Source organism: Bubalus bubalis, chromosome 9 (assembly GCF_019923935.1).
Source record: "Bubalus bubalis isolate 160015118507 breed Murrah chromosome 9, NDDB_SH_1, whole genome shotgun sequence".
Classification (NCBI taxonomy): domain Eukaryota; kingdom Metazoa; phylum Chordata; class Mammalia; order Artiodactyla; family Bovidae; genus Bubalus; species Bubalus bubalis.
Genome location: NC_059165.1, coordinates 29,049,884 through 29,076,528, shown reverse-complemented (window position 1 = coordinate 29,076,528; position 26,645 = coordinate 29,049,884). Strand labels below are relative to the sequence as shown.

General features: G+C 37.5%; 1 protein-coding gene across 4 annotated transcripts in view; it reads right to left on the bottom strand.

Annotated features, from left to right (window-relative positions):
• Positions 1–26,645, bottom strand: part of SSBP2 (single stranded DNA binding protein 2) — a 315,423-nt gene that overhangs the window by 210,402 nt on the left and 78,376 nt on the right. For all 4 annotated transcript variants that reach the window (XM_025292262.3, XM_025292260.3, XM_025292263.3 and 1 more), the window contains exons 2-3: positions 14,025–14,097; positions 1,100–1,161 (exon numbers count right to left, since the gene is read on the bottom strand). In XM_025292262.3, the coding sequence (XP_025148047.1) occupies positions 1,100–1,161; positions 14,025–14,097 (135 nt within the window). The remainder of the gene's footprint in view (positions 1–1,099; positions 1,162–14,024; positions 14,098–26,645) is intronic.

Below are 26,645 nucleotides of genomic sequence, written 5' to 3'. Positions count from 1 at the left end.
GTTCCTGCCATACGTATTGGAGACTAACAAGGGAAACCCACAATCATAACTGACCAAGTGCGGTTCCATTCACCACGGGACTTCTAGTAAAGCACGTTTTCAGAGAGAGATTACAAAGATGATGGCATTAAGTAACAGACCAGGAAACCACATCCACGGCACTAGAAGAGAACTTTTATTTTTTCCTTTTAAGTATGATGCTGAGAGATGAGTGTATTAACATACTGAACAGGAAATGCTCCTAAATGAAGAAACTTAAAAAAAAAAAAAAAAAAGAAAAACCTTAGCTTGTCCATTTGAGTACCTAGACTAATGCTGCTGCAGAAAAGTCACAAACCTGGGTGTATTGGTGCTGCAATAAAATTTACAAGTTCTGATATCAACTGAGCCTTTAATACTGACCGATCATTCGTGTGTACATTCCTAGGCAGTTCTATCTCTGAATCTATCTAGAACTATTTCAAACTTTTTTACACTATTCTGAAAATTCACCACCACCACCTTCAGTATCTTCAGGCTTACATGAAGTCACAAGGGTGGGGCCCTCATGATGCAATTAGTGCCCCTACAAACATAGCCATCAGAGAGCTAGCCAGTCAGTCAGCATGTGCTTGCTCTGTCTCTCTCATTCTGATATGTGCGTGCTCTCTCTATCTATCCATGTGAGGACACAGTAAGAAGGCAGCTATCTACAAGCCAGGAAGAGAGTTCTCATTAGAAACAGACCATGCTTGGCAGATTGAACTCGGGACTTCTGGCCTCCAGAACTGTGAGAAAAGTAATTTCTACTGTTTAAGCCACCCAGTCTATGGTATTTTCTTATGGTAACCAGAGTTGACTAATACAAACTCATACTTAGAGCTGGAGAGTCCACATCGGTCACAATTCCATCTTGACTTAATAGCAGTATCTTTAAGTTAACTACTTAATGCTGGTTTTGAGTTTGTTTTTTTTTTTATTTTTTATAAGTGCTACCTTTCAGAAAATAATTGCAGAAAATGAAAAAGTATAAATGAGAAGCATAAAACCATAAACAGGTATGTGCAAGCCTAGTGAAATGCATCATCAATCTAATGAAAATGGAATCAAAGATACTTACCACCACCAAGAATGTAAGAATCCTGGTGGCTCCCCCAACGTGATGTTCTTTTCCCATCTTATCTAAAATGAATAAAATAGATATTAAACACTCCTAATAATACTTTCCCTACACATATGACAAAGCAATATTTTCCCATTTAAAATATTAAGATAATATATAGGATTTTAATCATTTTCATGTTATTCTTTATCCAAGCTTTACAAATACTCATTTTATATTATAATTTGCTGACTGAATAGTCTGAGAGAAGATGCCACCATTATTTTTCTGAATTTGCTTCCCACTGTGCCAGAATTTCAGGAGGTATTTCAGGATCTTAAGGCACATGAAAATCACAATTATTAACACCAATATGGAAATCAGCTATCACCACTAACCCAGACACTTGCAAGAACTTGGGCTTAATATGTACAGACTCCAAATTAAACTTGAAGGATTGAATTTTTGAAGAAGTTTCTGATTTGAGAGGATGGAACTAAGAAGGCATATGTAAGAATTTTAAAAGATGGTGATATTGACTTTCCAATTATTTATATTTCAGATGAGTTGAAGTTCACTATAATAAAAATTTAAAACAAGGTCAATATTCTCAAAATTAAAAGTTCTGATTAAATGCTTTTTACAAATTAAATTTAAAAATTGCAAAGCTGAGTGTGTATTTATACAGTGCCTCTTCTAAGCACTGGATAGCATTAAGAAGAAAAGATGAAAATCTTTGCATTCGAGGAGATTACATTTTAGTAGGAAGGATTGCTGTTGTTTAGTCATTAAGTCGTGTCTGACTCTTTGCGACCCCATGGACTAGCCTGCCAAGCACCTCTGCCCATGGGATTTCCCAGGCAAGAATACTGGAGTGCGTGGTCACTTCCTTCTCCACAGGATCTTTCTGACCCAAGGACTGAACCCACATCTCCTGCATTTCAGGTGGATTCTTCACCATTAAAGAGAAGCTCAGTAGGGAAAACGGACCATAACAAACAAACGCCCCTGCCCCATACCCCCCCCCCCCCTCCAGAAAAGACTGCATTTGTACTAGAAGGTGACAAATGCTATGGAGGAAAATAAAGCAGTGGAGGAGGATAAAGAGAACAGACAAACTGTAAGAAGTTATAATGTTAGCTAAGGTGATCCAGCTTCAAGAACAAACAACCCTTATATGTAAGTATAGCTTTTAGTTTTTTAAATAACTAAAAAATAATTTAACAATACTCCAATCAGTAAAATGTGCCCATTGGCCCCTACCACTACTAGGAAGCAAATAACTATAAATACTGACTGATTCAAAGAATTCTTTCCATCACCTACTATGGAAGAAGTTATCCCAACAGGATAAAAAAACAAAAATATTTTAAAATAAAAACTCATAACGTGATTCTCAATGTTAAAACAAACAAAAAAAAAACCCTCTTTAAGGAAGAGATGTTAAAACTTAAGCATAATTAAAATCGCTGAAACTGACAGCAGTTTTACAGTGCTTATGCACACAAAGTATAAATCAATGAAAACTCTGATGTAAAAAAGTTATTTGCTCTCAAAAACCAGAGAAATTCTCTGAAGATTAGAAAATTATGCATGTGATAGCCATTTTAAGAGCTAAAAAGTGAAACTCTAAGAGTTAATCAACTTAAATTTATAAAGTATAAACATAAACAATGAACCAGAGTGCACTGGGATGACCCAGAGGGATGGTATGGGGAGGGAGGAGGGAGGAGGGTTCAGGATGGGGAACACATGTATACCTGTGGCGGATTCATTTTGATATTTGGCAAAACTAATAAAATTTTTTAAATTTTAAAAATAAAAAAAAAAAAATAAATTAAAAAAATAATAATAAAATAAAATAAAAATTAAAAAAAAAAAAAGAACAAGTTATTCACCTTGCAAAAAAAAAAAAAAAGAACATGTTATATAAATGGAAGCCAGACCCTAACTTGATTGAATTCTCCAAAGTAGTAACATTCAAAATTTTTTAAAAATCTATGCTACCTTTTATCTGAAAATTTCAGGTGATCAATATTTTATCTTTTTTGGTTCATGAAAAATAAGAAATGGTATTTAATGTGTCTTATGAGAAATAAAGCTCTGACATCCTGCTAAAGTTATAATTTAGTCAAAAACCTGTGTCTCATCTTTTCTCTCAATCTTTTCTCTTACCATCTTTTCCCAAGTCCATGTCTTCTTGAAAGGGCATAATGATGCACCTCACAGATGTGCCCCAGACATACTAATATTCCTAATCCCTGGAATCATCCTAAGCATATAAACAGGAAGTTTTTCAAAGTAGAGTCCTTACATTTCATCTCAGCTCATCTTGACTTTACTTAACACAACTGTGAAATACTTAAAAGGAAAATGTGAGATGACTTACGAAGAGTCAAAGCGGCATGACTAGGTCTGAATGACAGACTGTGCTAGAGGTTATTAGATTCACGGTCTAACAAGAGTCCTGCTCCACCACATCACCTACTAAGCAGTCATTTTCTTGCACTTTCACAACTTCCACAGCCAGTCATCAGATGTTTCAGGAGATAAGGTACTCTAGGAAAACACCTATATGATTTATATTTGATATGGTCTTCTGTAAGAGGAAGTCTGAAGATAACGTATTTGTATTTTAAACAGTATGACATCTTATTACTCCTAACAGAAACAAAATGTTTCATAAACATCATCTCTTTCATCCTCAAAATATTATTTTCTATATCATGAGTGAAGTTCACCTTTATCACTTTAAATCGCAAGTCTGTGGAAGAAACAGCTAAAACTTTGGTCAAACATATTTAAGTTAACACAAAAGTCATCCTTTCACAGTTACTCAGGGAACAACAACCAATGTGCAAGGTATTTACGAAGAGGAGATGGTTCTACACAGGAATATGTTTCCAATAGTGAATGGTAGTCTTTTGCCTCCAAACTAATTACTATTCTTGTTACATGCGTGCTTAATCGTGTCCAACTCTTTATGACCCCACGGGCTGTAACCCGCCAGGCTCCTCTGTTTATGGGATTTTCCAGGCAAGAATAGTGGTTGGGTTGCCATTTTCTCCTCCAGGGGATCTTCCCAACCCAGGGATCGAACCCATGTCTCCTGCATTGGCAGGTGTATCCTTTACTGCTGAGCCACCTGGGAAGCCCCAAATACTACTCCAGATAATATTTATTTAGAGAAAGCATGAGATGATATTCAGGAAAACAGAACCTGATCTAGAGAAAACTTTGTCACATTTACTGCGGCACTGTTACAAACAATGAAAATTAGAAACAACCTGAAAAACATTCACAAACAGTGAATGCAAAATAAAATTTACTACTTAAACACCCAGAACAGTGTGTAATCATTAAAGAGAATAAGATAAATCTATATGGAAAAAGGGCTATCATAGACTGGTTTTTCAAATGAGATTAAGAAAGGCTACAGGATAATATATACAGTATAAAACCTTTTCTGTTTAAACATATGTGTGAATATGTATGTATGAACTTGGTTGTATGTATATTTAAAAAATGACACCAAACTTACAACTATTATCTCTGGAAAAAGGTAAAGGACTTCCATTTTGAAGTCATATTCATACATATAATTTTTTTAGCAAACATAATGATGAATGAGGTTGAGGGACAGCCAGAAAACACCTCTAAATGTCAAAAGTCACTTTAGAAACAATTCTTCTGCTGTCTATGAAGAGGCATTTTCTGTTGTACTGAGTTTCATGGGCTTCAGGCTTGTTTAGGTGCTTAAATGGTATCTATGCAAATAATTTCTCTCTATTTTTTCTTCTTGTATTATCGCAGCCTCTGTATGTTTTCCCTAGTCCTTAGGCTTTTGCTCTTTAAATCACCCACCTCCCTTCCTTCCATCATCAGTCCAGCTAAAAGCTGTATTCTCCTGTAACCTTGTAAATTGGAAGGCCAGTGCCTACCACCATACTTTACATCTAAGGGCCTGGTCTGTGATTAGGCAGTGTTGCTGTAATATGATCTACTGTTTTCAGCATTTCTATATAAATGCAGAGCCAAACACTGAATCATGAATGAACGGTATACTGGCAAGAATAAGATATGCCATATGGTTTATAAATGAAAATTATAAATTTCAATGAACCTACTCTCTGATACAGCAATTCTTCTAGGAATTTATTAATATGGTCACATGTGCAAAGTTATATATAAAACAATTTTCAATGAAACATCATTTTTAATTGAAAAAGACTGGAAACAATATAAATGTCCATTAGTAAGGGGACTGGTAAACTATACTATGGCACAGGTCATAGAATGAAAGATGCTACAACCACAAAAAGAGAATATTTATGAAGTTTAGCGAACTGACAGAAAACAATTGGAGTCAAGTAAAACAAAAATCAAAGCACAGTGTGTATAATAAAGAATCTGTGACACACACACACACATACACACACATATACTTATTATTTCAGCATTATTTGCTCTGGCAAGGTATATAGTCATTTACCTATTACCTCTCTGCCCCACACCCACCCTCCTATATCCTCCATTCTACACTCAGTACTTGGATTCTGAAAATTACATTTCCTAGGGTCCTAGCCAGCTAGTTTCCCTTAAGTTCTATCAGGAGATACTAGTAGGAGATCAAAGGACAGGAGGAAGAAGAGAAGCTGCCTGCCCCTGGCTCCAAAAGAAAAGTGGTTGCTTGTTGCAGAATCGGCAATAAAGTAGAGGTGGGGCAATTCTGGATGCTGGTAGCACCTTTTTTGGGGGGTTCTAGCTTTGTCAGTCGGAGAAGGCAATGGCCCCCGACTCCAGTACTCTTGCCTGGAAAATCCCATGGATGGAGGAACCTGGTGGGCTGCGGTCCATGGGGTCGCACAGAGTCGGACACGACTGAGCGACTTAGCAGCAGCAGCAGCAGCTTTGTCAGTGTGGGACCACTTCGAGAGGATCTAGATCTACTTCAACAGCATCGCCAACAGCACAGCAGTACATCCGAAGCTCATGAAATCCAAACTTTACAGAGTATTCCCAAGTCCTTTCATACTTTTTGAAAACCAATATTACAAAAATTAATATCATGAAAGAATAAAGCTAGTTCCTATATTAAGAAAAGAATCTGAATACCTATGTATAGGCTTCCCTGGTGGCTCACATGGTAAAGAATCTGCCTGTAATGCAGGAGACCCAGGGTCAATCCCTGGGTTGGGGAGATGTTTGTTCCTAGAAAAATTTCTGAGACTTCTAATTTAAATATAATCTACTGTTTATACTAATTTTCTAACACCGCCCATGTATAGAAGTATAGGTGCAGCTATACACTAAATGCAATAAAAGTTAAAACTTTTACATTCTAATTTTAAAAATTAAAGCAAACAGATGTACAACAGGAAGAAATATCTGACTGCACTCTAAAGGAGATGTAATTCAAAACTGTGCTATTCAATGTGGTACTCATTAACCACATGTGGCTCTTTACATAGAATTAATTGAATGTTCTTTGATTTCTCTAGCCACTTTTTAAGGGCTCCGTTGTCACATGTGACTAGTGGAGAACTTACTAAACAGCAGAGATTAAAGATCATTTCCATAATCACGGAAAATTTTAGTGAATAGTGCTGTTGTGCTTTAGAAGGAATGCAGACGTCTTTATAAAGGAAATTTTTTTCTTGGGAAATTGGGAAAACTCCTTGATGGATCCTTCATATTTCTGGCCCAAAAAGGCAGAGGCTCTTAGAAATGGTTTGAAAGTAAAGAACGGATAGCTAATATTCTACATAATAAAATAACCAGGATTTAGGAGGTTGCTAATAGTCTCCAGGAAGGAGTAGTCTGGGGGTCTGGGAGTATTCAGAAAAGGAGCAATTGGGAAAGTTGTGAGGACTCAACAAGACAAAAGGCAGAAGGAGTCTTCAGGACAACAGCTGGTGAGAAATTCTCTATATCAAGAAGACCAAAGAACTTAAGAATAGTTGTGTCTAACATCTGAGCCAATGTTGTTGCTTGTACTGTACTTAATCAACACTTAATAGTCTTCAGTTTTTCCCTAACTTTCAGTAAGAATCCTTCATGTCCAAGACCAATGCATTCGTGGGGCTTTAGGAAAGGGCAACAGGAAAGCTGAGGCAAAGAAAAAGCATCAGCCGTAAGGAAGAGTAGCAGCATTTAATACTGAGTGACGGCAAGAAATTATAGCAAGTGAAACGTAACAACCTCCCCCCTTCTTGTAAGCCCCAGAGATATGAAAGAGGACCTGAGACAATCTGTCACATTAGGGTTTGAGCTGGAGTCATTTTGGCAGAAAAGGTAACCCTAGGAAGTAGGAAGGTTGTGGGCTATCCAGGTGACAGACACTTGGAGCTATATGGCACACAGGCTATATATTTATATTATTGTTGTTCAGTCGCTAAGTTGTCTCTGATTCTTTGCAACCCCACAGCCTGCAACACACCAGGCTCCCCTGTCCTTCAGTATCTCCTGGAGTTTGCTCAGATTCATGCCCACTGAGTTGGTGACACTATCTAACCATCTCATCCTCTTTTACAGTTTTATTTTTAAAGAAATAAACTACACAAGATAGAAGAGAATTTTCAAAATAGCACTTTTGAGTACTTACCACATGCCAGGTCTTTCAAGTTATTTCATATGTACTAACTCATTTAAACCTCAGCACAACTTTAAAGTACTACTATGATTATCTTTTTTTCATAATTGAGAAAAGGGAATAAGTAAATACGATTTAGAACACAATTCATATCCAGCAGTGTGGCCCCACAGTCATTGCTCTGACCCATTATACTACGTTGTCTCCAAGTTCAAGTTCAAGAAACATGCAAGGAAATCACTACTATTATTTCCTCTCTTCACACAGATGAAAAAATAAACAGAACAGAATTTTTGAGTCTATGGAGTTCAGTAATTTAGCATTCCTAACAAAATCTGAAGAAGCCACCCATTAGATGTCTTTAAGCTTCTATTTCTGGCTACCTTACTGGCTGCTGCTGCTGCTGCTGCTTCTAAGTCGCTTCAGTTGTGTCTGACTCTGTGCGATCCCATGGACTGCAGCCGACCAGGCTTCTCCGTCCATGGGATTCTCCAGGCAAGAACACTGGAGTGGGTCGCCATTTCCTTCTCCAACGCATGAAAGTGGAAAGTGAAAGTGAAGTCACTCAATCGTGTCCAACTCTTCACGACCCCATGGACTGCAGCCTACCAGGCTCCTCCATCCATGGGATTTTCCGGGCAACAGTACTGGAGTGGGGTGCCATTGCCTTCTCCCACCTTACTGGCTAATTTATGGCAAATAAGGGTTAGTAATAAAGTATAAACAAGGTAACATTATTAAGAAGAGAAAATCTGGATCTCTGCAACACTCTTTTTTATTTGCCTCATTCTGAGGCACAAATGCCATGTAAAATTTCAGGAATAAACAGGAATTATCTTATCTAAAATGGAACAATATAATCCAGCAAAAAGATAGTTTTTAATGAGTCCAAAGTAACATTTAGGATTTAGCCATGGTTTGGAATCTATAATGAATCAGAGGTAACAGTGAGCTGGTCAATACAACCTGGCTCGACAAATGTTTTAACTTTTATTGTTAGTCCAATGCTATCACTTTTAACTAGGAAAAAAAACTGCTGGACTAATGAGTGTCCTACTATTTTGACTGATAACCAAAGCTACCAAAAGCAATCCAATTTCTGACAGGCTAAGCTAAGGGCACTATCAGAAAGGCTAAGCCCAAGTGAGAACTTAGATGCTGAGATTCACATCTTACTTGCTCAGATGATGCCTGGAGTTCCAACCTGACCTTCTCACAACTTAGTCTAGACGGCAAACCCACACAAAATGAAAGAGGTGGCCCAGCACAAAAAATCCTGCTGACAAGGGCTCACTAATGTCATAGTCATCCATATCCTCACTCATCCTGAGGGAGAAAGCCGAAACTGCAAGAAGCATTCTACTTCACCTTGAACCAGAGTAAGAACATTGAATAATTGGTGCCACATTGAGTAACTGGTGCCACTTCAGTCATTTCCTTTTTATCACAAATATCCAATTCAAATAAGTAAGTCTCACATTTTTTAAGTTCCCTGTTTAACAGTACTGAATTAGGTAAAAATCTAGTATAGCGTAAGAATTAGGTAAGATGGTCCTTTACTACACAATTGACTCAAGAAGTCATTCTACAACGTGCTGATAGTGCTAAGTCGCTTCAGTCGTGTCTGACTCTGCAACCCCAAGGAGTCTGCCAGGCTCCTCTGTCCATGAGATTCTCCAGGCAAGAATACTGGAGTGGGTTGCCATGCCCTCCTCCAAAGGATCTTCCCAGCCAGGAATCGAACCCGCGTCTCCTACATCTCTTGCATTGGCAGCTGGGTTCTTTACCACTAGCACCATTTGGGAAGTCCCATTCTACAACAAGCAGTCCTAAATTTTCTACACAATCCAAGTGAAAGTAGAGAGAAAGCAATGCTAAATAGGATATAAAGCTGTAAAAGATTACACTGTCCATAGTTTAAGAGGATGGGTACAGCCATTCACACAGACACTACAGTACAAACCTAATGATGCTATTCTTTTACTTAAAAGAATAAAAGTTCCCTTTTGCCAAGATGATAAGTCCAAGCTTCCTGGAAGAATATGCAAAGGCTTTCATGTTAAGAATGCACTATCAGCACAGGGTGGTGGAGCCCTGAGAAAGCTTTCCTAGAAAAAGCTACCTCTGAGCTAATCAAGGAGAGACGGGGAGGAGATTTTAGGCAGTGAATACACTGACTAAAGCTCATGGTATGTACAGACAGACACAAGCAGCTGGTATGATGGAAACTTAAAGCATGAAGGAGGACAATACAGCAAGCTATTGAAATTTTACCAACTGAAATTACAGTCAACGGTCCCTATCTGCAGGTTCCACATCCACAGATTCAAACAACCATGGGTAGAAAATACTTGGAAAAAAATGTTCCAGAAAGTTTCAAAAAGTTGAAGTTGCTCCCAATGGGCAACTATTTACATATCATTTACATCGTATTTACAACTATTACACAGCATTTGCACTGTATTAGGTATTATAAATAACCTACAGATGATTTAAAATACATGCAAAAATGAGTGTAGGTTATAGGCAAACACTGTTTTACATAAGGGACTTGTGCTGTTTTACATAAGGGACTTGATCAACTGTGGATTTTGGCATCCCCCGGGGAGGGGAGCAGGGTCCTGGAATCCATCCCCAGTGGATATGGAGGGATGACTGTAACTAGAACTCTAGGGTGTACTCAGCAGTGGCCTATTACAAATCTACCTCCAAACTTTCCTTTTAAAATCAAGATAATTTTAACTATACAAATACATATATGTGTGTGTGTGTGTTTGTGTATATTTGTTTTAAAAAACCCTACAAATATTTTTTATTGCAGGATAAAAATTCCTTTTTGAATACTTTAACATCCGTACTCCCACAAACAACTACTCTGGAATGTATATTCTTTCAGACCTTTTACTTTACTTCATGTTCATAAATATGTACCCACAAAAATATATACTATTGCCTTATGTTCAATGGTTTTCATGTAACTCTCCTGGGGATCACATACACCCATTTCCAAAGTCCAGTAATACTGTATATCTTCCTGGTGACAGGAGTTTCTTTTCAGCTTAAATTAACTGATTCCTCTTGTGAAATCAAACCAGACTGATAATGGAGAAATCCTCAGTTTTGTATTCCAAATGCAAGCGGAGAAAATAAAATCATGGTAAATACTTGTTTAAAAATGTGCAAATCTCTTCTAAAATTATACTTTTATTTTTACCAAATAGCACTAGAAAACGTTGTATTTCCATTTTCCATTGAGTTCAGAAGCATATCAGTACAGTATCTAGTTACCTGCTTAATCTACATAACTTATTTGAATCCAAATATCTGAATGTCCTTAAATAAGTTAGCAACATTTTTTTTGTTTGATGAAATGATTATGAATGTTGGCAAGAAAAAACAGATTCAGAAAATTGAGCCAATTCAAAACAATTCTTTATCTAGGAAAAGTGATCAGTAACTCCTTTCATCACGTTTTCAACTGCATTAAAACAAAAGTTTAAAATCTCCATAACTGACTTTAGTTTCTTTTAAATATAAGTTGGCAGTGATTAAGAATATAATTATTAAAAGTATCCTGTTTGAAATCTCTGTTGCTTCCTTTGGAACATCAAAGTGATTGTGACTCAGAAAGGTTATAGACCAAAGTCTTCTAATTTACAATTTAATCAGGGATAGATATGTTAAACTTGTTTTGATTTAAATATACTTTGAAATCACATTTTTATTACCCTGCATAAATTCCTTCTATGGTAAAACAATTGACTTAAGTTCTGAGCATACCTCTCAATTTTCTTACTTGCAAATAGGCCCCAATGGTTCACATATACTAATTAATTAATTTAATTAGATTGGGGGGATACGTGTGTTTATTTACTTGTGTGCTTGTTGGGGGGTAGTGAATCTCAAGTAGGCAGTACCTCAGGCAGGGACTTTGGTCAAAGGGTTGCCTGTCATGTCCCTGATCTTGTAGAGGCAAATTCATTAGATCACTAGAGACAACATAATTTTGATCAGCACTGTCCCACAGAAATATAATCACAGGCCACAAATGAGAGCCACAGATATAATTTAAAATTTTCTAGTAACTACTTTTAAAAAGAAAAATAACACTAGTAATTTTATTTTACCTAATATATCCAAAATATTATCCTGTCAATGTGATCAAATTTTTAAAATTATTGATGTTTTGTATTCTTTTTTTCACATCAAGTCTTCAAAATCCAGTGTGTAACTTCATATTTATAGCACTTCTCAATTCGATCAGTCATATTTCAAGTGCTCACAAAGCCATAGTTAGGCAGTGGTTACCATACTGGACAGCACAGAAACAGAGGGAAAAACAGGGGCTTTGGAATTAACATGGACCTAAGATTTGAATCATAAGGGATTTGATTTAGGTCATACCTGAATGATCTAGTGGTTTTCCCTACTTTCTTCAATTTAAGTCTGAATTTGGCAATAAGGAGTTCATGATCTGAGCCACAGTCAGCTCCCGGTCTTGGATCATGGAAAAAGCAAGAAAGTTCCAGAAAAACATCTATTTCTGCTTTATTGACTATGCCAAAGCCTTTGACTGTGGATCACAATAAACTGTGGATCACAATAAACTGTGGAAAATTCTTGAAGAGATGGGCGTACCAGACCACCTGACCCGCCTCTTGAGAAATTTGTATGCAGGTCAGGAAGCAACAGTTAGAACTGGACACGGAACAAATAGGAAATCCAAATAGGAAAATGTATACGTCAAGGCTGTATATTGTCACCTTGCTTATTTAACTTATATGCAGAGTACATCATGATAAACACTGGGCTGGAAGAAGCACAAGCTGGAATCAAGATTGCCGGGAGAAATATCAATAACCTCAGACATGCAGATGACACCACCCTTATGGCAGAAAGTGAAGAGGAACTAAAAAGCCTCTTGATGAAGGTGAAAGAGGAGAGTGAAAAAGTTGGCTTAAAGCTCAACATTCAGAAAATGAAGATCATGGCATCTGGTCCCATCACTTCATGGGAAATAGATGGGGAAACAGTGGAAACAGTGTCAGACTTTATTTTTCTGGGCTCCAAAATCACTCCAGATGGTGACTGCAGCCGTGAAATTAAAAGACGCTTACTCCTTGGAAGAAAAGTTATGACCAACCTAGATAGCATATTCAAAAGCAGAGACATTACTTTGCCAACAAAGGTCCGTCTAGTCAAGGCTATGGTTTTTCCTATGGTCATGTATGGATGTGAGAGTTGGACTGTGAAGAAGGCTGAGCGCCAAAGAATTGATGCTTTTGAACTGTGGTGTTGGAGAAGACTCTTGAGAGTCCCTTGGACTGCAAGGAGATCCAACCAGTCCATTCTGAAGGAGATCAGCCCTGGGTGTTCTTTGGAAGGAATGATGCTAAAGCTGAAACTCCAGTACTTTGGCCACCTCATGTGAAGAACTGACTCATTGGAAAAGACTCTGATGCTGGGAAGGATTGGGGGCAGGAGGAGAAGGGGACGACAGAGGATGAGATGGCTGGATGGCATCACCGACTCGATGGACGTGAGTTTGAGTGAACTCCGGGAGATGGTGATGGACAGGGAGGCCTGGCATGCTGCGATTCATGGGGTCGCAAAGAGTCGGACATGACTGAGCGACTGAACTGAACTGAAGGTTTGAATCCTAGTTCAATAACTTACTTAGCTGTGTGACCACAAACTAGTTATATAAACTCCCTGAGTCCTGTAGTTCTTATCAGTAAATCAGAAATAATGCCAGATGCCTTGCAAATTTCTTAGAAGAACTATAGATAATATGCTCACACATAATATAACTCAGTAAAGTCCTCCTCTTCTTCATTATTATATAAATTGAAGAAGAAAAGGTAACACTGTATGAAAGCTAAAATTTAAGGTTTAAAAATTGAGAAGGAGAAAAATAGAAACAAAAACTTGAAGCAAGATTATCAAAATCTTGTCTAACTTAAGTTCGGTCATCAACCCACGATTATCTATACAAAATAAAAACAAAAACCATATTTTCCAAAACTGTGAATAATGCCAAAATAAAATATTTCTAAAACTAGAGATATGATGGTGTTTGCCTTTTAAAGCAAATATGCTTTCTTGATTATTGTTGCTGAGGTTACTATTAGTTTCTATTCCTCAGGGGGGAGAAAAGGCTAGAAAGTTGAGTAGAAAATTATTTGCACGGAAATGCATTTTGCGATACTGCAAATGCTTCCAATAATCTACAAAGACTACATTATGCATTCGGATAACTGAACATTCACAATTCTCAAATAACTTACATTTTATTTTTCATTCACTTATATAGGATATCAAAATACAATACAGAAAATATACGTAACATACCTCTGATAAAAATGTTTGGGCCGATTTCTGAGCTCCTACATGGAGCAGATACTCATATACGTAGAGTGCTAACCTGGGAAAAGAAAAAAATATTTATTGAGAAGAGGTATATTTAAAATTCATTCTTTAAACAATGCATACACCTTTTCATTACAAAAGTATTTTTCACACTAACAGTGACAGAAAATCAACTCTTCCAACAGCTTTTCAATGGGAGTTTATACATGTATGTTCAGAAAAAACTTTAATTAAAATAGGACATAAAAGAATAAGGCACATTGTATCTTTTGGCAAGAAACACCTAAATAAGGATTATTTTTGTCTTGTATCATCTAATTTTTCATACCCTAAATTCTCTTTTGTACTTAATATGAATTATAAATTTAAAACCAAACATTAATAATTCCCATAACCTATATTAAGGTATAATTATTAGTATAATAAATAATTGGACTTTTAAAACAACACTATATCCTTCCATCTTTTTAGTGAATGTTATTATAAACTTCAGCTGTTTACACATCCATATGCCAAAATGGATGTTGAACATCCACTGTAATATTTGTTCAGCACTTTCTCCTCCTCAGATGTTATTGTTAAACCAACAATATTTTAGTTTATAAGAAACTCAGATTAACTGCAAATCACAGCATTAAATAAACTTTAAAGATACTAGATTATATTAGGCATTTGGGGACTTACAATTCAAAGGTTAACACAAAAGTACATATAAATTCATCACTCAAATACAGAATATTAAGTATGCACTATCCACTTACAGTACTCTCATTAACTAGTGGATTCAGAATTTTAAGCTAGACCATGTGGCTCAATTTTAGTTAAGCTGTTAACAAAATATTATTCATAAACCCAAATTAGTCTGAGGCAGTATTTTTAATGATATCTTGGACCAATGCCCAGATAGCTCACAACACTTCAGTTTCTGCTACACTGTATTTACCAATATTGAGCCAGGTTTACAGTAAACAAAACAATGTAACAATAACCACAATTCTGTGCAGCCACACCATTTATCTTGCCAAGTGAATTTATGATTGTTAAAGACTGATGGCATTTGCAAAAATGAGTATTTTCTTCATGTTTATGAAAACATAACATGTACTTGTTATGAAAAGGGAAAGCCTGTATATAATCATTGCTCTGTCCATTTAATTATTTCTCCATTCCCAAACTGTCAGACCCTTAAGATGAGAATCATTCATAAGCACCATGAATAGATACATGTTAAAGTTACTCGTAGATGAAAAGCATGTTGTTGACAGTGAGTATAGGAATATAATTTAGAAACATCTATTCTCTTCAAGTTGAATGCCATCTTCTAGGTCGGTGCTTCTCAACTCGTCTTCTGCCCTAACACAGCTGAGGCACATGTCACATCCCTGTGTGATGCTCCGTGGGGAAGGTTCATTCCCAACATATATCATATGGGATACAGGAACTGAAATGTTCCTGGAGTTTCAAATAAACAAACCCCAGTGGTGATTCTTATCACACGTTCTTCACACACACATATTCCACATACCCTGTCCCTCTAGTAACTGCGTTCAACCCTATCACATGATGCCCTGACCATGATGGGAGGTTTCATCTTGAAAGAGAAAATATCTGTGAATTTCGCCTGGAGAGACCAAAGCCTCAAAATTGCCTGCCAGTGGCATCATGGCCCTCCTGCTATTGCCCTAGAGCCTCATGTTATTCCTGCGGGTTGTAAAATCTTGGGCCTAGAGCCAAACCAGTGGTGAAGGCTAGAAAAGAAAGCCAGGTCCAAGTCAAGGGCCCAGTGGTAAGGATGTTCCACCAAGGTGAAGAAGCTGAAAGTTGAGAGGCGCTGAGTGAAGCGGGGGCATGGTGGTAGATGAGGGGTGGCGATGGGGCAAGAGAACTGACCGCAGAACAGCCAAGGCCAGGGCTCGGCTTAGCTGTGTCCCTGCAATACAAACCATTCCTTAAAGTTGAGCAAGCCACTTCCTTGGAATCTCTTCTTTGTAATATTAAAGAAGATAATATATTTCTTAAATGTTTCTCCCAGTTAATTAGGTAACAAAAAGTGTATCTCTTTATGAGTAGAATTTAAAGCAACAATCTCCCCTCTTTGAATGACTCCAGGACAGTGATTCTAAAAGATGTATTGGTGGGTGCAGAGCATCAATGAGAGGAAGGGGTTTCAAACTATAAAACTAAAGATTCTGAAGCATCTTCCTAGGTGTGTGCCTGTCCTCCTATCCTTCAAATCTCAGCTGTAGCAGCACATCATATTTTTACCAACAGAGTGATAAAGCAGGACAGGGCTGAGAAAATCTACCTACAATGCCGCCTAAAGTATCCTAACATTCTATCACCTCCCTGGAACAAAATGAATGCTTCACAGGCAGTCAGGACCTGTGCTCTGGAAAGAGTGGCAGGGACCATCACACAGGTGAACAATTAATCAACTCCACTGCCGTGGTGACTGTGAAATACATCACTAGCAAATCACCGAATTTTAACTACCATCTCTGTATATGCTTGCTAAGTCGCTTCCGTCATGGTGTCCAAGTCTGCAACCCCATGGACTATAGCCTGCCAGGCTCCTCTGTCCATGGGGATTCTTCAGGCAGGAATCCTGGAGTGGGCTGCCATGCCCTCCCCCAGGGGATCTTCCCAACCCAGGGATCAAACCTGCGTGTCTCACACCTCCTGCACGGGCAGGTGGTTCTTTACCCCTAGTGCCACGTGGGAAGCCTGCCTCTGTGCACAGGATTTTCCAAACCCATCTCTTTAGTCCAATCCTCTCTACCAAGCTACAAACCAGCTTCTCCAAGTCAGTTTGAAATTTCTAGCAAGGCAGTTCTCTCTTAACTTGACCATGTCCAGTGTTAAATTCACCTTCTACGTCTGTATACAGTACCCGTGCTCACTTTCAAGGAAACATAATTTCTGAGTCTCAGTTTCCTCATTTGCAAAATGGGAAGGATACTTTCCTTGCAGTGCTGTTGAAAGGATTGGAGAGCACAGCAAATAGTAACAATGACTGCAACAGTTTCAGCTAATTATGTCACATATTACATTGCCAAGCTAATTATGTCGCAGCTAATTCTGTCACGTATTACCAAGTCACCGATGCCACAGTCGCGCCCACATTTGCTATTCCTTTCGCTCCTCCCCTGCTCCTTGAAGGACCACTAAGCGCCACAGTGACAGAAGTATTTATTTTACCTTCAAGTACAGATACTGTTGATCCCCATTAGCTTCCTACAGAGGCATTAGGGTCACCAGAAATAAGAGCCTTCAGATGGTTCTGAGGGAAAAGCCCTGGAATAAATTAATTTTGTATGAAGACAAATGTTTCCAGGGGAGTGGGGAGTGACACCTGTCCATCCGTGCACCCATCCCAAGCTGGGTAAGGGACACAGCTTGGTCCCTTACCCAGTGACATGAGATCACCAAACACTTTATTCAGATTCAATTTCTACTGAACAGTGAAAATCTAAATACTGAATGTACAAATATTTTAAATGCTTACACTGTCATATTAACATGTTCCTTTTCCTTTTTAGGATCTTTAAGAAATTTATCTACTTTTGAAAAAGCACAGACTGGCTGTTTAATCTAGTGGCTCATGAAATGAAAGTGAAAGTTGTTAGTCACTCAGTCATGTCTTACCCTCTGTAACCCCATGGACTGTAGCCCTTCAGGCTCCTCTGTCCATGGAATTCTCTAGGCAAGAATACTGGAATGGGTTGTCATTCCCTATTCCAGGGGATCTTCCCAACCCAGGGATCGAACCCAAGTCTCCCACTTTGCAGCCAGACTCTTTACTGCTTGAGCCACCAGGGAAACCCCAGTGTCTTATAATGTAATTCAATTACATAGAAAAAAAAAATTAGTAATCATGCAGCTAATCTGCTTCCAGAAAGCAGACACGCTTTTTTTTTTAAACACGGATTAACAAAAAAGTATATCAAAGGTTCATGGATCATATATCTTTTTCATTTCATTCTAAATTTCAAATAGATATCAATGACTGAGTTAACAAAATCATGTGACCAGCAACTCTAGAGAGAGACCCAAACCTGAAATAACTCACGACCTGCTTTACTCCCTGGTTACTGCAGGCACTACACTTTTAAATTAAGAGCAAAGACAGAGGTTACAAACGGAGGAACACTGAAAACAGCTAAAGCCTGAGCCCATTTGGCACTGCCCTCAAAACACCAATTACATATCAGCTACAAATGTGATGCACATTCAGTTCACCGTCTGCAAGTTACACACATATACACTCACGGCGCCATAGGAGGCAGGACAGAAAAGGCACTGACAAAACTTCACAATTCAAATTCTATCAATCTCCAATTCTGATGGAGTAAAATCTATTTCAACTAGGCTTCATGGATTCAAAATCTCTAGTAAGTTGGGGTGGACCAGGTTTACAGTTTAATTTTTTAAACTGTTTACAAAAGGAAAGGGGGTAATTCCAATCACATTTTATTTGGTACGTAATTCTAACAAACGTAGATTTTTTTTTTATGAGTCACAAAATATATAATTAGAAGCGAATTAAAGATATATAAAAATGAAAAAAATACAAAAAGATGTTAAAACTCTGATGATCCCTCAAAAAGAACCAAATAAAACTAAAAAGCAATAATAGACTGAGAAAAATGGATATATGACCCATAGGACAACAAAAAGCTAACATGCTTAATACATTCTGCTCATATACTATGACCTGCAAGAACATGAAAATCTTAATTTTTAAATAATGAGCAAGAATGGACATTAAAGGCCAAGTAAGAAGAATGGCTACCGATGGCCAGTAAATAATCCTAAGGAAAAATATTCAACCACCCAGCCATAAACAATATTTTAAAATTTCACCAATGAATGTAGCAAAGACTCTACAAACATTAAAGCATTCAGTGCCTAAACGGTAAAATATGGAAGTGTAAATGTACAAGTGAAAAACATAGGATGCAGAATAGCTTATATGGTACACTCCCATTATTTAACTTCTATGCAGAGTACATCATGAGAAACACTGGGCTGGAAGAAGCACAAGCTGGAATCAAGATTGCCCGGAGAAATATCAATAATCTCAGATATGCAGATGACACCACCCTTATGGCAGAAAGTGAAGAGGAACTCAAAAGCCTCTTGATGAAAGTGAAAGTGGAGAGTGAAAAAGTTGGCTTAAAGCTCAACATTCAGAAAATGAAGATCATGGCATCTGGTCCCATCACTTCATGGGAAATAGATGGGGAAACAGTGGAAACTGTCAGACTTTTATTTTTGGGGGCTCCAAAATCACTGCAGATGATGACTGCAGCCATGAAATGAAAAGACGCTTACTCCTTGGAAGGAAAGTTATGACCAACCTAGATAGCATATTCAAAAGCAGAGACATTACTTTGCCAGCAAAGGTCCATCTAGTCAAAGCTATGGTTTTTCCAGTGGTCATGTATGGATGTGAGAGTTAGACTGTGAAGAAGGCTGAGCGCCGAAGAACTGATGCTTTTGAACTGTGGTGTTGGAGAAGACTCAAGAGTCCCTTGGACTGCAAGGAGATCCAACCAGTCCATTCTAAAGGAGATCAGCCCTGGGATTTCTTTGGAGGGAATGATGCTAAAGCTGAAACTCCAGTACTTTGGCCACCTCATGCGAAGAGTTGACTCATTGGAAAAGCCTCTGATGCTGGGAGGGATTGGGGGCAGGAGGAGAAGGGGACGACAGAGGATGAGATGGCTGGATGGCATCAATGACTCAATGGACGTGAGTTTGAGTGAACTCCGGGAGTTGGTGATGGACAGGGAGGCCTGGCATGCTGCGATTCATGGGGTCACAGAGTCGGACACGACTGAGCGACTGAACTGAACTGAACTGAAGTATACACATACACGTGTATATTCCGCCAGCGACAGCTCATATACATACAGGCACAGGAGCAACAAGTGTCACTCTCCAAGCTTCCCCCTCTGGTGAAAACATGTAACCAAACAATATCTTTTATTGCAGGATTTTTTATCCCTAGGGAGTGGGAGCCTAGGATTAGAGGCAGACTTATTTTTAACTGCATAAACATTCTTCTGTTTGCTTATTTACCCAGTACTTCTATTACCTATTTTAAAAGAAAAAAAAAGGAGTAAATGGGAAAAAATTAAAATAATAAACCTTTTGTAACCTCTGACCTAGTAATTTTTATTCTAAAAAACGGTTTTAAAGAATTAATCAGAAATCCAAACAATTTATAATGAAGTTTATGGCAAAAGTGTAGCAGTGAAACACTGGTAACCTAAATATCTGATGAGAGAAATAATTAGATTGTGCCATATGCAGGTAATGGGAAAATACATTTTTGAAGATGTTTAATGAAATGAAAAAATGTTCATAATTCATTGTTAAAAGTGCAAGAATGTATATACACAAATATACCATATTACATTTAGAAAAAGAGAAGGAAATTTGAGTTATAGCTACTGGTAAAAACATTAATAACTGTAAGAAGAAACAGATGATGAGCAACTAATATGGATGTGGCAAAAACAATAAATAAAGCATAAAACCAGTATGGTCTAATGAGACTAGGAGCAAACACCCCCATGCCTCCTTCAGAAGGCCTGAGGACAACTCTTGTAATAGCACTGTCATTATTACATACATATCATTATTAATCATAATTAATAATCATAATGTTAGCTTTGGGTCTCCAGTAAAAGATCATACTTTGTGCCATTCCTGCTGCATAAAGACCCAAGATATGTGGCCAGATAAAAATATTAAACCGCTGATGTTTTCTGCAAACATTTTTTCCCCCGTTTGTTGTCTGATTTAATTTCGGTCAGGTTTTCTGGGGCTTCCCTGATAGCTCAGTTGGTAAAAAGAATCCACCTGCAATGCAGGCGGCTCCGGTTCCATTCCTGGCTGGGGAAGATCCGCTGGAGAAGGGATAGGCTACCACTCCAGTATTCTTGGGCTTCCCTTGTGGCTCAGCTGGGAGAGACTGCACCTGCAATGAGGGAGACCTGGTTCGATCCCTGGGGTTGGGAAGATCCAGTATTCTGGCCTAGAGAATTCATACAGTCCATGTGGTCGCAAAGAATCGCAAAATACAACTGAGCGACTTTCACTTTCGGGGGGGGGAGGGAATGGGGTGGAGAGCAGAGAGGGGTGACACATTTAGATACTTTTGATTAAACTTTACATGTAGAAATAACTTAATAATATGAAAACAAAAATTCTAAACTTCATAGAAAATGGGCAGAAGCAATAAGAAACATCACAACTAATTTTGAAACACAGAAAACATTAAACCTTACTGGGAATCAAACAAATACATATTAAAGCAACAATGGGATTTAAATTCTTAATTAAATAATACGTTAAAAAAATGGATATTCAAATACTATTGATGGCAATAAACTGGTACAGTTTTCAAATCCAATTTGGCAGTAAGTATAAATCAACAACTTGCTAAAAAAGTTCACACACTTTGATCCAACAATATAATACCATTACTTGAGAGTCTAGCCTAAAGAAATTTTCCTAAATGTAGAAAAGCTTAATACACAAAACTTTTTAACCAAAGAACATGTAGAACAATAAAAAATAAATAGGAAAGTGGCTGCATCTGTAGTAAAATATTTTGCATTAGTTAATTTCATGTTTGAAAATATAATTCAGAATTTATATATATTCATTGAAAAAGCACCATAGAGACTTCTGCTTAATTCTTGAACTTTAAAATGTGAAAAAAATGTCATAACCATACCCTCAAATAAAATTATTTCAAATTTACCTTATGAAAATTGCCAAATCTAACAAAGAAACAAAGGTTTATTCATGTGAATAAACTCTATTACAAAAGATCTAAGACAATGAAGCATTTAACTAATAGTACATCTACAACAGATACTGTCATTTAAGAGTTTAATTACAGCAAATTCTCAACCACACTTATAATAAGGACTTTATAGTCTGGAAAAGGGGAAAAGAATTCACTCTATAATCCAGCTATCTAATTTGAGATTAAATCTTCTGCTCTGAAGGAAACAGTAGAAAATAACGAACTTTGACTAACGTATAAAAAGGGTTTTTAAGACTATTGTTAATCTACAAAAAGGTTTTCCAAGCTACATATAAATGAAAGGTGAACAGTCCCTGTAGTACAGAGCTAATGCCTCACTCACTACATGCACATATATGCATGTATGTCAATGTCTATGTATGATAGATCTCTAGAGAAAAAATCATTATTTCACAAAAGTCAGTCAATAAAAATGGCCTAATGTGTTTGAGCTGAATTTACAGAATAGTTAAGATGGATATGACTGTTTTATTCATCGATTTTTAAAAATCTGGTGAGCAGGATTCATCACAAGTTTTCCTTACGTTATACATGCTAGTTATAATGATTTAATGTTTATAAAATGTTTGGGGAATGTGCACCACTCTTGGATAATGTTTAATCATGCCCCCACAATATTCCTGTGAGGCAGAGTCATGAACTATGTATAAATATCATTAGGTAAGAGCTCATACAATGAAAAGTCCAACGACCAATAAACACATATGTCTGTCAGCCCGGCCACAATATCCTATATTTACTTTTCACAGGCAGGTCTATTATCTGCTACCTGTCTTTTGCATGCAATTCTTTTAATATTCCAAAAAGATGTAATGCTGAAGGTGAAAGCAAGACAGTGTGTGTGTGTGTGTGTGTGTGTGTGTGTGTGTGTGTGTGTGTGTGTACTCAGTCATGTCCAACTCTTTGCAACCTCATGGACTGCAGTCCACCAGGCTCTTCGGTCCATGGAATTTTCCAGGCAAGAAATACTGGGGTGAGTTGTCATTTCCTTCTCCAGGTGATCTTTCCAATCCAGGGATTAAAACTGTGTCTCTTGTATCTCCTGCACTGGCAGGCAGAGCCTGTATCACTTGTACCACCTGGGAAGCCCTCAAGAGGAAGTAGTCATTTAATATGAGAAAACAGATATCCACCCCAAATTTCAGTGATGAAAACTGACTTTGTTAGTATTTCACCATCTTATGTTTAGCAAGGAGAAAAAAGACACAAGTAAACATAAAGCCTTCAGAGTAACGAATCCCCAATTGTACTCTTAAAATTCTTTTGGTTAATTCACCTGTATGCCCAAAGGTAGAGGGAAGACATGGAAAGAGAATAACTTCAAAAAACAGCTGTTCCTAATTTCTATTGAAATTAAACTACTATAACACATTTTGTTTTGTTTATCTCTGTATCTCCAGCACATAAAGAAGTGCCGAATAAATAATTTTTCATGAAAGAATGACTCTCTTAGACCAGGCATAAGGCATTAACAGAATCTTCTGGTTTCCTCCAATCTTCTGGTTTCCTCTAATCAAAGCAATACAAGGGGAAGCATAAGGAATCTCCTTAGCTATTTCAGCATTCAATTAATACTATAGTTTAACAACATGAATGTTATCCAAACAATTTCTTCATACTGATTTCTAATCCCTATATTCAAAGGATACTTTTTTTTTAAAGAAACAAATTAGTCCATCAAGTTGTGGGTGGTAGATATTTGTTGTTTTGTTATTTTTAATGAAACAAATCCTCAAAAGACAACAACCTCCCTATTTCCTTAAAGGAAATAAATCAAGGTCAGAAAATAAACAATAAAATGACTGTAGAGGGTTAGAAGAGGGCTATTTTATACAGAACGGTCTAGCTGTTATATTTAGCACTGGTGAGCAGTATGTGCTGCAAACTGGACATCCAAAATCCACTCCCCATCTTTTGTCATTAACCATGTCAAATCCGCATGTCATTAACCAGAGAAGCCTCAGACAGAGAATTTAGAACACAATTAAGTTCTCCTGTGCATGTATGCTAGGTCACTTTAGTCGTGTCCGACTCTTTGTGATCCCACTGACTGTAGCTCACCAGGCTTCTCTGTCCATGAGATTCTCCGGGCAAGAATACTGGAGTAGATGGCCATGCCCTCCTCCAGTGAATCTTCCCGACCTGAGGATCAAACCCACATCTTTTATGTCTCTTAGTGGGTTCTTTACCACTAGCACCACCTGGGAAGCCCAAGTTCTCCTAATGGACTATAAAAAGTCATGTTGGATCTAGATTCCTGCTGCTGCTGCTGCTAAGTCGCTTCAGTCATGTCCAACTCTGTGCGACCCCATAGACGGCAGCCCATCAGGCTCCCCCGTCCCTGGGATTCTCCAGGCAAGAACACTGGAGTGGGTTGCCATTGCCTTCTCCAATTCATGAGGGTGAAAAGTGAAGTCGCTCAGTTGTGTCTGACTCTTCACAACCCCATGGACTGCAGCCCACCAGGCTCCTCCATCCATGGGATTTTCCAGGCAAGAGTACTAGAGTGGGGTGCCATCGCCTTCTCGGCTAGATTCCTACCCACTGCTGTATTTAAAATGAATAACCAACAAGGACTCACTGTATAGTGCAGGGGACTTTGCTCAATATTATGTAACAACTAATTGGGAAAAGAATTTGAAAAATAATAGACAAGGTATACATGTAACTGAATCACTTTTTATATACCTGATCTAAAATGTTTGTTAGTTTCAACTATACTCCAATATAAGTTTCTTTTTTAAAAAAGTCATTTTGGATCTAGAAAATAGAATTCTCTTATTCCTGATGCACTGTATAATTCCAGTGTTGACTAATGACACATATCAGGATCCAAATGTGTCTCCTAAGTGATAAAATGCCAAGAGTTAGCTGGATCACAGCTAGCTAACAAGTAGCAAGGAGCATTTGGCAGCCTCCGAGAGACTGCTCATGGGATTTTAAGTAGTTTAGCAATGAAACTAGATCAGCCTGATCAAATTTTCAACAGAGCTTACAACCTGATGCTAAGGAGGTGTGAAAAATTAGAAATCTGTTTCTAACATTGTCTTTGTAAAGTTCTTCATCGTTAACAATAAAGTGAAAAAACAGGTTTAGCGTGTCAAAACCAGTGTCTATGCAACCACACATAATATTAATATCCAGCCTTTGTTTTAAATACACTTATTTAAAAAGTCTATTTTTTTATATTCTCAATATCAGTTTGAGAGAAACAGATACCTCATATACATAAAGATATTGAAGATACTAATACCTTCTCTCTATTGATCTGTACTTCCCAAATTTTCTATAATCAAGAAAAAATGACTTTAAAACTCAGTCATGAGCTCATGTTTCCTTCCCCAAGCTTATTTTAAATTATTATCTATGTGTAACATTTTCCTCAAGTGCAAATGAACAATAATAGTTTATTCTAATCATATTAATAGCCAAGAAAATACCTTCTTTCTAAATAAATTACATATCCCAAGAAATTAAGATGAGTGGAAAACATTTAAAAACAGTCTAATGTTATTCCTCTTACTACTAAGCACTGAAAATAACCTACTCAGAATTTCTTCCTGGCTTTATCTTTTTTTTTCTTTTTTATCTCATGCAAAAGCTTATTGTAAAACTAAAAATAAGTCGTTGTTATTGTTCAGTCACTAAGTTGTGTCCGACTCTTTGTGACCCCATGGACTGTGGCACGCCAGGCTTCCCTGTCCTTCACTATCTCCTGGAGTTTGCTCAAACTCATGTCCATTGAGTCGGTGATGCCATCCAACCATCTCATCCTCTGTCACCTCCTTCTCTTCCTGCCCTCAATCTTTCCCAGCATCAGGGTCTTTTCCAATGAGCCGGCTCTTCGAATCAGGTGGCCAAAGTATTGGAGCTTATTGAAAAATAAGCTGCATCATTTAAATCTCTCTCTCTCCCCTACTTATTTACAAAACAAAAACAGACTCACAGACTTTAAAAACAAACTTGTAGTTACCAAAAGGGAAACATGGTAGGTAGGGATAAATTAGAAGTTTGGTACTAAAATAGACACACTACTGTATATTGAAATAATCAACAAGGACCTACTGTGTAACACAGGAAACTCTACTTGATATTATATAATAATTTATATGGGAAAAACATCTGAAAAAGAATGGATATGTGTATATGTACCATATAACTGAATCACTTTACCATTCACTTGAAACTCACACAACATTGTAAATCAACTGCACTCCAATATAAAACAAAAACTAAATTTAAAATGTCTCTCCTTATTTCTGTTTTTTAAACAGTGCACATAGCAGAAGCTATATGTATAGGCAGCACTTTCTTATCATTAAAGATCATTTCCCTGGTGTCCCACAGGTCACATGCCAGATGGTTGCAACCCACATCACAGAACCAGGCCTAAGATCTGTAGTTCAGGATCTACCTTCTTTTCTGAAGCTGTTTAAACTTGGCATCACAGATGTGAACACTACATTCTGATCGGGTATTAGTAACTTGGATCCACCACAGGTTTGGGGAACCGTAAATCCTTCAATATCTTTCTATTCCCTGCTTCATGCAAATAGTTCTGCTCACGAAAAGACTGAGGCTCCCTGATGTGGACTGAAGTCACTACAGCTTACTTCTTCTCACGTTTCCATGTGATGAGGACTTCTAAGGGGACTTTCCCTTTCACTTTAAGGAGTCCATGAATAGAAATGAGGAGAACTTACTGTGACATTCTTATTTTTTAAAAGTCTTCCTGTTAAATTTCCTTTTCCAATCTT